Source organism: Haliotis asinina, chromosome 11, assembly GCF_037392515.1.
Source record: "Haliotis asinina isolate JCU_RB_2024 chromosome 11, JCU_Hal_asi_v2, whole genome shotgun sequence".
Classification (NCBI taxonomy): Eukaryota; Metazoa; Mollusca; class Gastropoda; order Lepetellida; family Haliotidae; genus Haliotis; species Haliotis asinina.
The window spans coordinates 49,051,622-49,068,615 of NC_090290.1; the positions used below are offsets into that span (position 1 = coordinate 49,051,622).

Sequence of the window (16,994 nt, forward strand, 5' to 3'; positions counted from 1 at the left end):
CACCTGTGATATTTGTGTTCCCTCTTTTTTAATGAAATGCAGCATATGACCAATTAGTAAACTATATTTCTTCTTCTTCTTCTTCTTCTTCCATAGGTATATGTTACATTACTATTACCAAACAGAAGCAGCAACAGAAGGCCATAGTCATGAATACACAATTCCACTGGAGATTTACAATCAACGTCAACTAGCTATTGAGATTAAGCTAAAGCACACCATGCCAACCGAAACTGAATGTAAGGCAGTTTCAAGGCCGCAACACGACCTGCTGTACTGGTGTCGCATATTTCATATATGCAAAATTGCGGAAATAACCGTAACGCTATCCACCGCAATGCCGTTTATTAATATATACACGAACTTCAGTTACATGTGACCAACACGATTGACCAATCTACATGCAGGTTAAAATGTGATGAAGGTTTAAATTGAGTGCTCTGGAAGAATCAGCGTTTTATGTGTGCGGTATAGAGGGGAGAGACACGCAGGTATGTACGTAGATTGTTCCTGGCGTCTATATCAATATTTACGCTTTTTAGAAAACAACTGATTACTCAAAGTGTCAAAGGTTCTGGTCAGTACTAGTACTTGTGAGATAGTGTCAACCCACTCACGTCTTTTAGAGATAATAGTTTTGTTAGTTGACACAGTCATAAGTTAGTTTCCTTGCAACCCAAGATTCAGTGTGTGGTTCAAAGTGAACTATGTACATGTTTTCATGCACAGGTATCAAATTGTCAAACAGATATATAAACCACTCCTAAAGTGTGCTTCTCACTATATATTAGGCCATCTGTTGTTTTCCCAGAATAACCGCATTTGAGTTTTTTGTTTTAAAGGGAGAGATTTTACTTTTCGCTAGAAAGATCTCTTCCCAGTCAATACTGGACTGTGAACCACGTCAAGCTGAAAACGTACCTGATTTTCTGGTTTGTTAATGACAGCAGGAGTGTTGGTGTGCGATATATGCAGGTTGTGTAGTGATGGGTGCTACCGATAGGGCAGGACATGCATGAAGTTGGGTCGTTAATTCATACGGTATATTTTTGCTCTTAATCCACAGTGGGATCGGTTTTTAAGTTTTTTGTTTTCATTTAATCTTGTTATTTATTTATTGTTGCACTGCTGGAATATTGATGGGAGTGGCATAAATCTGACGAAATAGTTAAGCATTCGCTCGTCACGCTGAAGATCCACTTTCGATTCACCTCATGGAGACAATGTGTGATACCCATGTGGGGTGTTCCCACCCTGATGTTCCTGAAAACGGCATAAAATCACAGGGGCATGTCTCACGTAGATACACTGTTAGAAAGACATATATCAGTAGGTGTGTAAATCCTACCCTAGTATTCTATGGCCAACACGTGAGCATGATTTTGCCTGATTAATGTCGATGAGATGATGTAGATGTTGCAATAAGTATGTTGTTGCCGATCGAATTTACAAAGGGCCAACGTGGCAGGAATCTAATAACGAATTTAAGAGGTGTGTTTTCGCTGTCTTGGGTGATCGATGATTTTGGCATGGAATTGCGGATGTAGTTGTTTTCGGTGAGTCGTGGCGTATACCTTTTGAATTAATGAGCCGATTGTGACCATTTATCGCCCATTTTGTACTGAAATCAGTTAGCTGTAGGCCTCGGTGGGGTCTTATAAATCTTTTACAAGGTGAAATATAACTTTATTGGAAGAGGAATGATTTCATCCCTTTCCTTTTCTGTAGCAATAAGGTGGGGTTTATACACCAGTATGCCTTTCTAACATTGTTTCCTGTGCGTAAAACGGTATTCAATCACTGTTTTTGTGGATAGTTTGTGGATGCTCTGGCGTGGAATGTTAATGTATTTTCGTATATTTTAATTCAGAAATGGCTCGTGATCGCTGGGTTCATCATCTGGATTACTTGATAACACTTGTCGGATACAGCGTCGGTGCTGGAACCTTTCAGAAATTCCCGTACTTGTGTATGCGAAATGGTGGGGGTAAGTACTGGTACCTATTGATACCCGAGTAAGATGATGTCCCCACTGAGACTATGATTAGAAGACCGCCCGTTTCAGACCCGTAGTTTGATGTTACCCGCACTTAGACCCAGGTGACATAACGCCCCGTGTGAGACCCTGGTTAGAGAAAGTCTCCATTGTGACCCGGGTGAGATGACGCCGCCCCTGAGACACAGGTAAGATGACATCTCCATTACGAACCGTGTTAGATCACGTCCTCATTGAGACACGGGTTTGATGACGTCCCCTTAGAGACCTGGGTTGGATGACGTCCGTGAGACCACGGTAAAATGACGTAAACACTGAGCCCTTGGGACTGAAACCCAAGCTAGAAGAATACCCGTTTCAGGCCCTGGTTACGTACTCCCCTACTAAGGCCCGAGTTAGATGAAGTCCCCACTGAGACATGGGCTTGATGACATCCCCACTGAGATCGGGGTTAGATGACGTCCCCTTTGAGACTCTCGTTAAATGACGTCCGTGTTGAGACCCGAGTGAGATGGCGTCGCCACCGATACCCAGGTTAGATGACGTCCCCACTGAGACAAGGGTCCGATAACTTCTGATTTCGATGAAAACCAAATTGCATTTAGTCATCGGCCAGACGTTTGTAGTCACTCAGTTCAGGTGTTTTTCATTAGTGTCTGTTTGCCTTTTATCTCTGCACTATTCCAGCCATATGACACTGTCTGTTAACAACCTAACTAGTATGAACCAGACAATCCAGTGATTGCCATCTACTCTCTATGCTGTCCTGATGCATATGTATATACCAGGAAATGTATGAGGCTTTTTACAATATCCCACGTAGTAATAATTCATGACCGTTAAGACCTATGAGGTGGCCAAGTGGTTAAAGCGTTCAGTCGTCACATCGAAGATCAAGGTTCGATTCCTCACATGCATATTGCAAAATGCCGCATATCGCGAGTTTGGACACGAAGCGGGCGGTGCACATGGACTGGGACTAGATTGATTATCATAACTGTCATTATCATTATCACGTGGACTTTCGGTTTCAACAGGTGCTTTCCTCATACTCTTCATGTTGTTTACCATCATCGGTGCCATTCCTTGTGTATTTGTGGAGATGGTGATTGGCCAGTTCTCTCAGAGTGGACCTGTCAGAGTGTGGAATATATGTCCACCGTTTAAAGGTGAGTGAGTGAGTTTAATTTTACGCCGCACTCAACAATATTCCAGCTATATGGCAACGGTCTGTAAATAATCAAGTCTGGACCAAACAATCCAGTGATCAATACGATGAGCATGGATATCCGCAATTGTGAACCAATTATATACGTCAACCAAGTCAGCAAGCCTAAACATCTGATTCCGTTAACTGCCTGTTATGACAAGTATGGGTTGCTGAAGGCCAATATTCTACAATATTCTAACCCGGACCTTCACGGATAGTTTAAAGGTTAATCTGCTCATGAATTTGGTTTTGTTCGCATGACGGATTTTTTTTTTTTTGTTTTTTTTTTGTTTCTTTGTTTCTTTGTTCTTTTAACACTGCTGTATGAAAGCGGTCTGGTAACAATCGAGTTTGGATCAGACACAGTGACTGATGTCATGAGCATCGATCTACGCAGTTGGAATGACATGCATCACCCTGACCAGAGTGCTTAGCGATCCGGTCCAAGTTAGTCCTATTCTTAAATCAAAGATGTCAGGTCGAGTTGGTTTACCCTCATACCGCATTTATTCTGACCACATTAACCGCTCAATCCGCATTTCTCAAGGTTAATCATGGAAACGCTTAAGCATAATTAGTAATTCAATGCCTATGTTTCGTTAATTTGAATATTTTCTAATCCAGACCTTTCTATATCATACGGGAAAAGGATCGTGCAATGCACAATGTCTTTGCAGTTAAAACGTACTGATGAATTTCACTTTAAAAGGTAAATCAAAATTGTAAAGTGAAATTAAACGCACCGATAAAACTTAGGACAAAAGTTGTTTAACAAACGATCATAGTTTCAAATCCCTATTACCTGTTTTGTATTGAACGCAGTAGTTGGAACCGGGAAACAAATACACGTGCTTTACGTGATCAGCGTTAAGTTAGGAATCCTGTCCTTGGTGTTTCATTTAATGCGCATCTTCCCGTAATGCAATCCAATGATAATTATTTGTAAGTATTTTCGTTTGTTAAACAACTTTTATCCTAAGTTGAATAAAATGTTTTATCATATAATGGACAGTGTTATCGATGCAATAAACCCATCTAACAAACTTGGTATCCAAATCTAATAAATATGCAAATTAGGTAAGAAACGAGAACTACTTTCACAAAACTGCAGGTTTTCGACGGGTTTCCATTGCGTGGGCGAGTTGGTAAACAAACATGACTGCCCCCAAGTTCAATATTGGCGATTCTGTCAGAGTTGACGATAGAGGTGCTGGAGTTATTACTTCAGTGATAGATTTTGGAAAAGATGAGCATGAGTGTTGCTTTACAGGAATAGGACTGGGAACAGTGGCCATCTCGTGGACATACGCTACCTACAACTCGGGTATATTTGCTTGGTACCTGTACTATTTCTTCAATTCCTTCTCGACATACCTCCCGTGGACGCAGTGCAGCAATGACTGGAACACGGCCACCTGTGTAACCCATGACATGCACATCAACGACATCAACATCAACAACACCATGTCAACAAACATCACCATCGGGGGCATGACAGCTGCAGAGGAATATTGGAGGTAGGTGACTTTCTAAAGCTCTTTTTATTCGTAGTTAAACGCCCCACTCAGCAATATTCCAACTGTATGTCGACAGTCTGTAAATAGTCGGACCAGGACCGGACAATCCAGTGATCAACAGAATGAGCATCGATCCACGCATTTATGGTACGATGAAATGTGTCATAACCCAATCCCGTTAGTCGCATCTTAGGAGAAGCATGGGTTTCTGAAAACCAACTAATAATCTTGAGGAGATGGAGGGATATTTTACAAAACCCATGTAAGGAGGCACAATTTTTACATTGTTATTAAATTCAAGAACATCTCTTGAAAACTCTTGTTAATATATGAGAGAGCAGTACATCAGCTGAAAGTATTTTTTTCAAGATAATGTGTTACTTAAAACAAAACAAAATATGTGTACAGATTACATACTAAATGTTGGGTGAAGCTCAGCAACTTTGACCTCAGATTGGAGTCCTTCGATTGGTGATCGTGTACATAAGGTAGACGCCTGAGATTTTCATGGCTTCATATTCTTATGCTAGACGGAAGCACAAAGAACTCCAAAAATGTCACCATCTGCACGTGACGTAACAAACCCTTTCTTTACCCAGCAGTAAACGGGTACCCTATAGGATAGGTGCCCTTTTCACTTTAAACACCTCACAGGAACTTTGATTGTATTGTATACATCCCATGGAAGGGAGAACTGACAGGTACCAAAAACGACTTCATTGAAAAAGGTTTTGGCACAGAGGAAAATAGATCATCCAATTTCGTTCCGAATGCAGGTTCAAGGTGTTGGACATAACCGAAGGTTTAGAGAATCTTGCTGGGATAAGATGGCCGCTGGTTGGTTGTTTGGCAATTACAATGGTTGCGGTCTTGCTGTGTCTGATATGGGGAATCAGAATTTCAGGAAAGGTAATGTAGTTTAAATATTTTCTCATTGTGAAACATATGTAACTTCATTACGGCTTTTCAATTGTCAAAGACGTTTTTGAAAGACGCGTTTTCACGTTATGGCGTAACCCCGAGCCTATTCTAAAAATGGCCCGTAAGGTCAAAAACACGAAGTTTTGTTAACTTCATTCAATAGGGGAGCAGAGAACGTTATTAAGTTCACAACGTGCAGACGTCAGTTAATTTTACGATCCGATTCACTTTGGTATCACTCTCTAGACCCAGTTGCTACTGCTGCTCGCATTCTGAAAACCCGAATGGGAAACAATAAACAATATGTAGCTTCGTTTCAAAATAAACTTAAGACATTAGTGACGATTTCTCGACACTACATTGTCAAACGGTGACCTTGTCTCACATGTTGACAATCAACTGACAAAGGTGCAGACCTTTACATTATAAACCTAACAAAGCCACCCAATGCAGCTTGTTCAGGTTGACCTGATCAAGTGAATACTAATGCATTGGGTGACTGTGTCACAAGTTGCTAGATCTGTTATTATGAAGGGTTACATCTTTGTCAGTTGGATGTCAACATGCCCGAACAGTTGAGACATTAAACAAGAAGTTACAGATAGTTTAATGTTTCCGATTCGGGGTTTTCGGCAGCGAGTTGCAGCATCAAGTGGTGTTTCCACTGATAATTGCACTGGGTGTGGAGAGAGTGTAAGATTGTGCAAGTAAATGACGTCTGTATGTTGTAAAGTTAGTAAACCCAAATTTATAGCATATGACTGTATAAGCAATTCAAAGGCAACATTAATAACATCCTCTTCTCCGATATTTAATAAGGTTAACTCGACCTTGCGTTTGTGCTATTTGACCTCCGGGGTCATGAATATGTAGGGTAGGTCAGGTCAAGTTGAACAAGCTGTACTATTCACATAATTAGGTCAAACTGAACAAGCAGGATACCCTTGCACGCTCACGAAAAATCATATAAATAAGTTTTTGTATCACAGGATCAGTTGGGACGAGATTACAAAGTTAAAGACAAGACCCTGTTGCTCTAAACACCGTTCACTCGACCCTCATCTGATGTATAATATGTGTATGCTTGAGCAATCATCATATCCACGGCCTTTTTTAAGCGGCAAGTCACCCAAAATGGGTTAAAAATTGCTTCCACAAAACCTTCATGATCAAATGCAAGTATTAAGGCTGCATGAAAAGCATTAAATCTTTTTTGGACACTTTCCTTTCAAAAGTGACGAGGGCGGTAGGACTTTTTTTATTTTTGATAGAACAAAATGTGACGAGGGAGGAACACATTTTTATTTTTTTCTCCCTGAAATACAGCTTCAGCACGTGGTAATGAGCTGTAGATTCAGCCACACTCGTTCTTACAGACATTCATTCTTATAATAAACTCTGTTTATGACAAACGCGCCTACAGACTTGAATCTAAGAACTATAAAAATGCATGGATAAACATATCAAATTATACAAAGATGAATTAGGTAAAATGTTGAGAGAAAAAAAGAAACATGACCCGAAAGAGTTTTGAAAAATTGTAAATGGTAAGTCTGACCAAGAGGATGACAAGTCCTGTTTAGATGTCAACGTATTTTACGAGCACTTCAGATCACTAAATGAATCAGAACAACAGGAACAAGGAGATAATGTTAACGCTGACAATGCTACACAGCTTACCTGTGATGTTTTATATAGAGTTATCGCGAAAGAAGAAATTAAGCCGATTTATAAGAAAAAACTGATCCTAACTCATATAGACCAATTACGCTACTTAGCTGTTTTGGAAGATTGTTCACCAAAGTATTAAACAATCGCCTTTCAGATTGATATTGAATCTCATTTACTTCATTCAGAGTGTAATTCTGTAAATCTAGATTATACTGAGGACGAAAATTTGGTGATAATTGTAAAGTTATTGGTTCTTTTACACGCGGATGATACTATAATATTTGACGAATCGCCAAAGGGACTACAAGACTCCTTGAACTCATTTAAGAACTACTGTGATTCATTGAAGCTAAAAGTGAATTTAAGTAAAACTAAAATAGTAATTTTTGGGGGAGGGCCATCAAAAAGCACAAAATATCTTCAATTTGGATGGTATGTTTCTTGACAGTTGATAGTTACACCACAGAAACAGACAACTCGTTTCGAGTATCAAAACTGTAAGTAATAGTGCTTAGAAAGCGATGTATAATTTAGTTTTAAAAGCTAGCAAGTTAGGCGTGCCTTTAGATTGCTTATTGTCAGCATTTGACTCAATGGTAACACCTATCTTGACCTACGAGGCTGAAGTGTGGTATTTGAAAACTTTGAAATTCTTGAGAAAATTCATTAAAAAATTTTAAGACTCATTACAAGTTGAAGAAATTCAACCCGTCGTTTCATGCTGTATGGGGAACTAGGAAGATTCCCTATTAGAATTATGATATATAAACGTTTATTAAACTTTTGGCACAATCTAACTTACCAAGAAGGTGTTTATAAGCTTACCAACTTAATTTACAATTACCTATCATTCCAAAGAACAAATAAAAAATATAAGCCTTGGCTACAGCATGTTAAAAATATATTAGACACTACTGGATCCTTATGTTTTTGAACATCCATCCACTTGCACAACCCAGTGGCTGGTCTCAAAAGTTGATTATATTCTTAAGGGTCATTTATCCAAAACTGGCACAATGACATTATTTCTAGCCCCAAGGAAATTTACTATCAACATCTAAAGCCGTTTCCTAATTTTGACGAATATCTCTTCCTCCCAAAACGTATGTCATTGCCAGTGTTGAGATTTAGAACATGTAACCATAATATACCTACTGAGACGGGCCGCTGGTATTATATTCCAAGGGACGAGAGAACGTGCCAGCTATGTACTTCTAAAAACATTGGGGACGAGTATCATATTTTCCATTGTAAAGCATTGGATACTTTGAGGAAGCAATATCTACCCACCTGTCTAATCATTTTTCCTAATGAAATAAAGCTTACGAAAATACTTTCTGTTAAAACTTCTGCAAGATGCAGCGACTCTATCAAAATATATTGTAAAACTATCATCCCTTGTCAGAAAAAGATGTTAATGTGTTTATATGTTGTTTTCCTGCCATCTTGGATCTGAGCTGATTTTGTATTTGTATATATGTCTAGATTATATGCTCTTGTACCACCAAGGTGTTTTTTTCTTTGAAAATACAGAAATTGAAATATAATAAACAAATGGATGATTGGGACGCGGCCAAGTCAAAGTTATTTCGCTTTCAACGGCAATAAACAATTGTTACGCGCACAAATAAAAGTGACGCGCCGTAGATCTAGAAATATTTCACTTTTCTTCCTTAGCCTAACGTGTATAACTGCTAGTAAGTTTTTCTTTAATAGATTGTGTACGTCACTGTGGGTGTCCCATACTTGCTGAACACGATCTTCCTGATCCGAGGCTGCATGCTACCAGGTTCTGCTGAAGGAATATATTATTATATATACCCCAATTTCCAGATGCTTCAGGATCCGAAGGTACGTTTGATATTAACAGTCAACGTATTTCAGAAAAATAGTCCTTTGCTTTTCAAGTGCAGATAATATATAACGCCTTATACCTCGATTCACCAACGAACGGAATACCGTAGGTTGAGGAAATCGTTGTACGAATTCAGGATCCAAACTTTTTGTTAATTTTAATGTCCGTTTAATTATCAGTTTTACTTGATCTACGTGAGGGGTGCTCGAGTAAGAAGATATGTTTATGTTTAACCGTTACGTAAGACCCTACTAAATGTCCCGGGTGGACTCCATGCCATTTCAATATCTGGGACAGATACTCATGATGTCAATCACTTGTCTGTCAGGTCCAGGAACCCCATGCATAACGCGTTATCAGTACTACGTCATTTGTAATCTTATGATAAGTTATACAGTTACGATAGCGCGTAACATTTCTAACTCTTGGTAGGTTGGGACCAAAGTGCAAATACATACAGTGTTATGATGTCAGAATTTGCTACATTTTAGATGTGGATGGAGGCTTGTGCTTACGCTTTCTTCTCCATGGGGATTGGTATGGGCTGTATAATCACACTGTCTGGACACAACAACTTCAGGAATAACTGTTTCAGGTACATCTTCTATTCTTTCTTACTCGTAAAAATCGTGGATATAACCTACGTGCATTCACACATCGGATTTCCATCACAAAGACACATCGTTTTTTCAATCTCAACTATCTGGGGTTTCATACAAATCTTGCAGTCTAGTAGGCGCACCGAGTTAATGTGGCTTTCCCATCCTTACGAAGTACCCATTCACAGCCGGGTGGACAGGGCACATGGTCACAGTACTTACTGCACGTTGCTGTACCTTCAACTATAGTCCGTTTGGCTCAAAAGCGGACCGATGAACTCCAATCTGACTCGAAAACTAATAAACACAAAATACTCAATGAAACACTGATCATAATTAAAACATCACACCTCTGAGGTTTTTCCAGAATTTTGGTCCAAAAACGTTGTTTAATAGTCATTAGAAATTGACCCACTTCACTATTTGTTACGAGGAAGGAGTGCACAGAAAGGGACAGGCATATGTGCAAGAAAGGATGGAGAAGGCACAGTACAGGTGAATAAATGAATAACTTTGTCAGTAGTTTTGCATGTGCTTCTGAAACACCTGGCTGTCCCATGCCCCGCACTCCTCAAAGCTGAGACAACATGGCACAGGTTTGACATGGATTCCCCAATGTCAAAATATACTAATCCTGAGCCGACTAGAGCTAACGTTGAAATTGCTTATGCTCAGATGTCGTCATCGTTCTGTGTCGACTATTTTTAGAACTTTGTGAATGTGTAGTAGCGGATCATGGATCTTGGAGAAGTAGAGGTTGGGGGTTGCACATGAATCCTGAAGTCCAAAGGTTAGGGGGAAATGCTCCTCACGAATACTTTTTTCGGGGAAAAGGGAGTTGGGTGGTTGGATGTGCATTCCCGTACCCCGCTCTTGATCCGCCCCTGTTGTGTCCGGGAATGATGGTATCATGTATCATCGGTTGTATCATCATTCACAGGGACTCTATAGCGATGTGCCTTATGGACGCTCTCACCACCATCTTTGTGGGGTTTTCTGTCTTCGGCATCATTGGCCACGTAGCTTATATACGTGGACTTGACGTGAAAGCCTTCCAATCATCAGGTGAATATGTCTTCACGGAAATTACACTGGATGAAATATCACATTTACAAAATTTGCAACGTTGCACATTTAGGCATATATTTAGGTAGATTCATATAAATATAATTGTAAACTCACATTTACAAAAGTTACATGGTTGTGTACCAGTATTTACACATACATTTATGATTATGTTAATCCAGACAAAGAGCCGTTGAGGCTTGATTATGTCATTTTTTGAACCATGAACTTATTTGATGGGCTTTGTAAAGTTGAAGCGATGAACCAGGTGATGTCCGCGAATATACAGCTACTTTATTACAATATATAAATGCTAACACCGTGACAAGAAGTTGTATATCCACAGAAATAGTCTTTCAATAACTAACAAAAAATTAGCCTTGACTGTAACTGCAGGATTATGGACGGGCACATGCATCGGTTTGTTATGTCTATTTCCAAGGATATGCAACAAAGAAAAAGAGCACCATCTGTCCAGTGTGAACGGCAGAATGCCCAATTGCCTCGAGAGCTATTTAACGCCAGTATGGATGCATTGTACCAATCGTACCAGCGTTTATCACTTCAGAACAGATCAAATACGTTCGTACTCTGAGGAAATATCGATGTCACATGTACCTGAAAATTTATCGATAATGTGGTATTTCTCTGGAAGTCTGTTGACCAAGTTCTGCCAACATTAATCCGAATGGCTTCATTTCAGGGTTCAACCTAGCCTTCATCGTCTACCCCGAGGCTGTGGCGACGCTCCCTTGTCCACAGTTGTGGTCAGCGCTGACATTTCTAATGTTGATGTCCTTGTTGATTGACACACTGGTAACTGCAGCAATAGTGTTTTAGTCGGGATTTTTTCCCTTTTTTTAGGTGTTGGGGGGTTCATCTAAACGTGTACAATTCTAAATGTCTATACTGTTCTTCGTTTTAATCCCAGGGGGCACGTTCTGTACATTTTTGTTAAGAACTGCGAATGATGTTTACTTTTTTTCACATGTTTACCAGAGATAGTTCTTGTAATGATGAAGGGTGTTTTTCATAACTTTTTCAAGACTTCCCAAAGGACGACAGTGGTATAGTCTGATGGTTAAAGCGTTCGGGGTTCGATTCTCCACATGAATACGCAATACGTGAAGACCATTTCTGGTATCCCTCGCCTTGACATTGCTGAAATATGGTTAGGAGCGGCGTAAAACCATAATCATCAGCATCCCAAAAGGCAATGTTTGATCTGCATAACGATATACCTTATAAAAAAAACATTTTCAAAGAACATTTAAAAACATTTTCAGTGTGACTTACTTACTCTGTATTTAGATACCCAGCTTCGAGATAGTGGTGACGGCTTTGGCGGATCAGCTTCCGGGTTTGGCAAAGCGCAGATGGCTCATCGTTTGTTCAGTGTTGCTGTCATCCTCGTTGGTTGCTCTCCTGTTCATGACTCGGGTTGGTGTTTACAGATATAAACCTTCTTATAAAATGGGTTTCGTGTTAAACGGCACAGATCATAATGAGGGCATTCGGCGAAAACACGACGGACTTGGCAGGAATTCTGACCATCGATCTTCAGAGCTATTAATTCTGGAAACACGTAGCATAATCTGACATTATTCATGGATTTTCATGGCAATGTAATGTAAACCTGTATTATTGTTCCAATATTTTTAATAGAATTTGTATGTAAAACGATATCACAAGTTCATTGAGTGGATTACAAGTACATTGCGTCCGCAAAAAAATTGGCGTTGAGCTTTATACATCAGAACAAGTAAGTACTACATTCAGAATAATGTCAGGAAACGTTAGGATATACTTTTTTCCCATTTTGCAGGGTGGAATATACGTCCTAACGTTGGTGGACTGGTATGCTACTTTCCCCTCGCTGGCTTTATTCGCAACGATGGAATGCATCGCCGTCAATTTCTGTTATGGTATGGTTTTTCTTCTTCTTCTCGTCCCGTGAAGGTCCGGGGTAGAATAAGCCTTCAGCAACCCATGATTGTCGTGAGAAACGACTAGCGGGTGGTTTTACTCATTATGCTCACATCGATGCTCATGCTGTTGATCACTGGATTGTCTGGTCCAGACTAGATTATTTACAGACCGCCGCCATATAGCTGGAATATTACTGAGTACGGCGTAAAACTAAACTCACTCACTGTTCTTCTTCTCGTCTTCTTCCTCTTCCCCACCTCTCTTCCATCTTTTCTCCTCTTCCATCTGCAACAATGGAATGCATCGCCGTCAATTTCTGTTGTGTTTCTTTTTCTGTTACTTCTACTTCTTCTCCCTCTAATCCTCCTCCTTCTCCTCTACCATCTCCTTCTTTTCTTTCATCTTATGTTCTGCTCTTCTATCTCCTCCTCATAGCACAATCAAACTCATCCATTTCTGTTATGCAACTTTGTTGTGTGTGGCCAGTCAGCCTCTTTATGTGATATAACGCTGTAATATTTGTACAGGAACACAACAGTTACAACAGGATATACAAACCATGTGGGGCAAGACCGCACCTCGATGTATCAGCTTCTGCATGCGATTCGTGTGCCCAGTGCTTCTGTTGGTATGCATACTGTTTACTGTCATATACCTGTTACAGATGTAGGGTGTTATCGCTAATATTTACTGGCATGCTGCGAGAACTTGCCTTCATCATATGAGCATGACTATGATATGTTGGTAAACAATTGTGTTTACTTCCGCCAAGAACGTATATTTCCAGTGCAAATATTTATCTTCCAGTCAAATTGGGGACATGTTATTGTAAGAAATTGTCCATAGATTCTACAAATCAGGTGGTACGTTTGAGGACCATTATCACAAACCATACTCACTCACTCATTCCTCCCTCGCAGAATTCGGCTGGGCAAAATAACACACGCAAGCACGCAAGCACGCACGCACGCACGCACGCACACACGCTGCCATTGCAAACTTTGAATATTTGACTATTGCTAAAATTATACTCATTTCCCAGTAGTACTCATAAACCTTTGGATATAGCTAAATAACATGATATTATCTTTTTGTTGCAGGTTATTTTCACCTTCTCTCTCTACACGTACCGACCTCCTCAGTACGCCGAGTACGTCTACCCAGCCTGGGCCACAGTCGTGGGCTGGATGATCTCCATGGCTTCTATCGTCCCCTTCCCCATCATCTTTGTCTGGACTGTGTACCACACAAGTGGAACCACTCTAATAGAGGTCAGACCAAAACACTGTCTTGTTCTCGTGGTGACGGTGGCGTGGTTTTACGCAAGGAAGGGCTATACTTACCCGTTTCGCCAATACCTGGCCTGGTATTGTCCCAGGTGTTACGCAAGGGAGGGGACGTTGGGGCAGCCCAGTGGTTAAAGCGTTCGATCGTCACGCAGAAGACCCGGGTTCGATTCCCCACATTTGTACAAATGTCCATTTCTGGTCTCCCCCCTTCGCGATATTGCTCGAATATTGCTAAATGCGGTGTAAAACCAAATTCATTCACACACGTGAGGAAGGGCATAGCTACCCTCTTCATAGTTAGGGTTTGAAGGAACCCTCAGTCATACTTTCTAAGTAAGGAAGGTCATAGTTACCCTTTTCGCTACTACGGTTTGATAATTCTTTTTCATTTCAATTATATTACTGAGTAACTAATGCGAACACTAATTGTTGCACATTCATCTTATCAGTTATCACCCTTTTCGTGAGGCATGTGGGTTGTATTTTAAAATACATGTATATGGTATTTATATATCATACTATCCTTCCTCATGATCACATAGAGTTTGAACCTGCTGGTTACAGTTCTGTAACTAATGCTGTATTTCTAATTAATGCTGTGTGTTTGTGGATACGAATACATTTGTAGAACAGGGTTAGAGTTAATGTTAAGGAAAGGGTTAGATTTACGGTTGCTAGTATTAGGGTTACTGAAAGAGAACAATAAGGGGATTTAATCGGGAGCGTAAACGTTCTGCAGCCTGTATTCCTCATTACATATTAAATCTGTCTCTTATTTTTCAGAAACTTGAAAAGGCGATCCGACCAAACAAGAAATGGGGAAGCCGAGTACCAAATGAATGCGAGAATCAGGACGTCAACTTTCCATCTGTGCTGCAGGAGAATTTGTAAGACAACAAAGATCTGGAAAGGGAAAGGAAGAAAGTGCTGTCATTCTTGCAAATCATATCATACACTGTGACTACGAGACCTGGACATATACCATCATCGTTTCGTGTTCAGTCCGGTTCTATGGACAGCACACTAAACTAGCCGTCCAATCAAATTCCATGAAGCACGCGGCACTGTCACCCGTATTTTAGCCGCCTTTTTTGCACATTGTCTCTGAAGGCAGATTTTCATCGAAACACTTTCCTAAGCACATTATACCAGGTCAATGGTTTAGTGGTGAAAGCGTTTACTTGTCATCCCGAAGGTCCGGGTTCGATTCTTAACTTGGGTATAATGCGTGAAAGTCATTTCTGGTGTAATAGTTAGAGAGGTATAGGATAACAGGCCACTTGTCATAATGATGGCTTAATACTTGTATAAGTAATCGTAACCAAGACGTATTTGTGAATGGGGGAAACATTCAAACACGAAGACACACGAAGCCAGGCGTGCGGCAGGGGCATGTGCTTGCTCCTTCACTCTATATTGTATATGGGGTGGTGGAGTAGTCTCGTGGTTAAAACGTGATATTGATGGAATATCGGTAAAAGTTGCCTGAAGCTGTATTTTATTACTCGCCCGTTGAAGATACTGCAGTGTAACACTTTTACGGCAATATTACACTAGTGTAATACCTCTTCAAGTATGACGTCAAAATGGTTCAAAGTTGTGACGTCACAATGCTAATGTCGCTTTCGCAATATTACTAGCCCTTGCTTGACTCGCAGAAAGCTGAGAGAACTCACACTGTAGGCAATTTCGCCGCAGTTTCTGTCAGTTTATGTTGGTGAGTAATAAACACAATACTAAACTCGCTTCCGTGAAATACCATGTTTATTAAACTCGTTATAGATTTAGTATCAAATCATTCACTCTTTTAATCAAAATGGTACTACACGGAAGGTCTTTTAGTATCCTCTATCAATCACCATCTTAAGACCAGGTCAAATCACATCCGTGACAGCGTTTTGATTTGATTACAAAGTAGGGAAATCACCACTAAATATCACCTGATTCATTTGATACTGGCATGTGGAAATGATATGATCATATCAGATGGAGAACGGTTGATCGGAGCATATGGGATCATACGGTTGGCGGGACGAGATGCTGGCGCATTAGGTGACTAGGGAGGCCGAGGTCATGTTCCAATTTGCATATTGCAGTCACCGTCACTAATCTTGTGTCAGGCGGTGGGGTAGCCTTATGTATAAAGTGTTCGCTCGTCCCTGGTTCGATTTTTCACATGAGTGTGTGAAGTTCATTTCAGGTGTCCCAATGATGATACTGTAGGAATATTGCATAAAAACTGTATTCACTCGCTAACATGGTGTAATAACAACTCTGATGGTTAGACTGGCGCGGGTTCTTGCCATGCCATCCAGATTCCAAGCAGTTGTTCACTCATCACTACGTGTAGCACCGAGTTCACTGAGAGTAGTGGATGGGCATTGACTTTGACGTACACAGTTACCAATGACAACCAAATCAAAATGCACAAAGGCTGGAGTGCAACAGGGGCCTGTGCTTGGTTCTTTACTTTATATTTTTTGTACAAATGTCGATATGGCTATTATTAAATCCGCATTCATCTTGTATGACTACTGTCAAATAAATACTCGGGTATGCGTGAAGATCAGTTCTCACACGAATGCTAAATGGTAAATGATATCGCTGATGAATGAGCCCGCATGACATGACTGCGTACTTTGTATATGGAAAGCAAATAAAACATCTTACGAACCTGAAATACTTGTTGTGTTAATTAAATTAAATAACCTTTTAATAATGAATAATATATATTTATACAGATTTTGTATAGATCACCAGAACTGTAAATATGAAACAATCTCTACTGTTCTCTTGCTGGTGATTTGGGAGTTGCTGAAGGGATTCGATTATCAATAGTATGTGGTTGCCAAAATCTTTACAATAGTTTCCTGAGGTCGACGGTGTAGCCCAGTGGGTAAAAAGTCCACCGAAGACCTGGGCTCGATTCTCAACTTGGGCCC

General features: G+C 40.2%; 1 protein-coding gene across 1 annotated transcript; it reads left to right on the plus strand.

The window, feature by feature from the left end:
• Nucleotides 1–1,872: 1,872 nt before the first annotated feature.
• On the plus strand, nucleotides 1,873–16,732 carry LOC137256136 (sodium- and chloride-dependent glycine transporter 1-like). Its single transcript, XM_067793839.1, has 13 exons — nucleotides 1,873–1,987; nucleotides 3,034–3,165; nucleotides 4,477–4,723; nucleotides 5,500–5,632; nucleotides 9,032–9,166; nucleotides 9,662–9,765; nucleotides 10,710–10,834; nucleotides 11,538–11,650; nucleotides 12,146–12,274; nucleotides 12,660–12,759; nucleotides 13,291–13,391; nucleotides 13,864–14,034; nucleotides 14,836–16,732. The coding sequence occupies exons 1-13, from the start codon at nucleotides 1,873–1,875 to the stop codon at nucleotides 14,941–14,943; spliced, it is 1,713 nt and encodes a 570-aa protein (XP_067649940.1). The 3' UTR covers nucleotides 14,944–16,732.
• Nucleotides 16,733–16,994: the final 262 nt, after the last annotated feature.

Excerpts from the sequence above, each read along its gene's own strand:
- LOC137256136 (XM_067793839.1), top strand. The coding sequence starts at position 1,873 with ATGGCTCGTGATCGCTGGGTTCATCATCTGGATTACTTGATAACACTT. Across the intron at positions 9,167-9,661 it reads AGATGCTTCAGGATCCGAAG|ATGTGGATGGAGGCTTGTGC; the intron begins GTACGTTTGATA and ends GCTACATTTTAG. Across the intron at positions 12,275-12,659 it reads CTCTCCTGTTCATGACTCGG|GGTGGAATATACGTCCTAAC; the intron begins GTTGGTGTTTAC and ends CCCATTTTGCAG.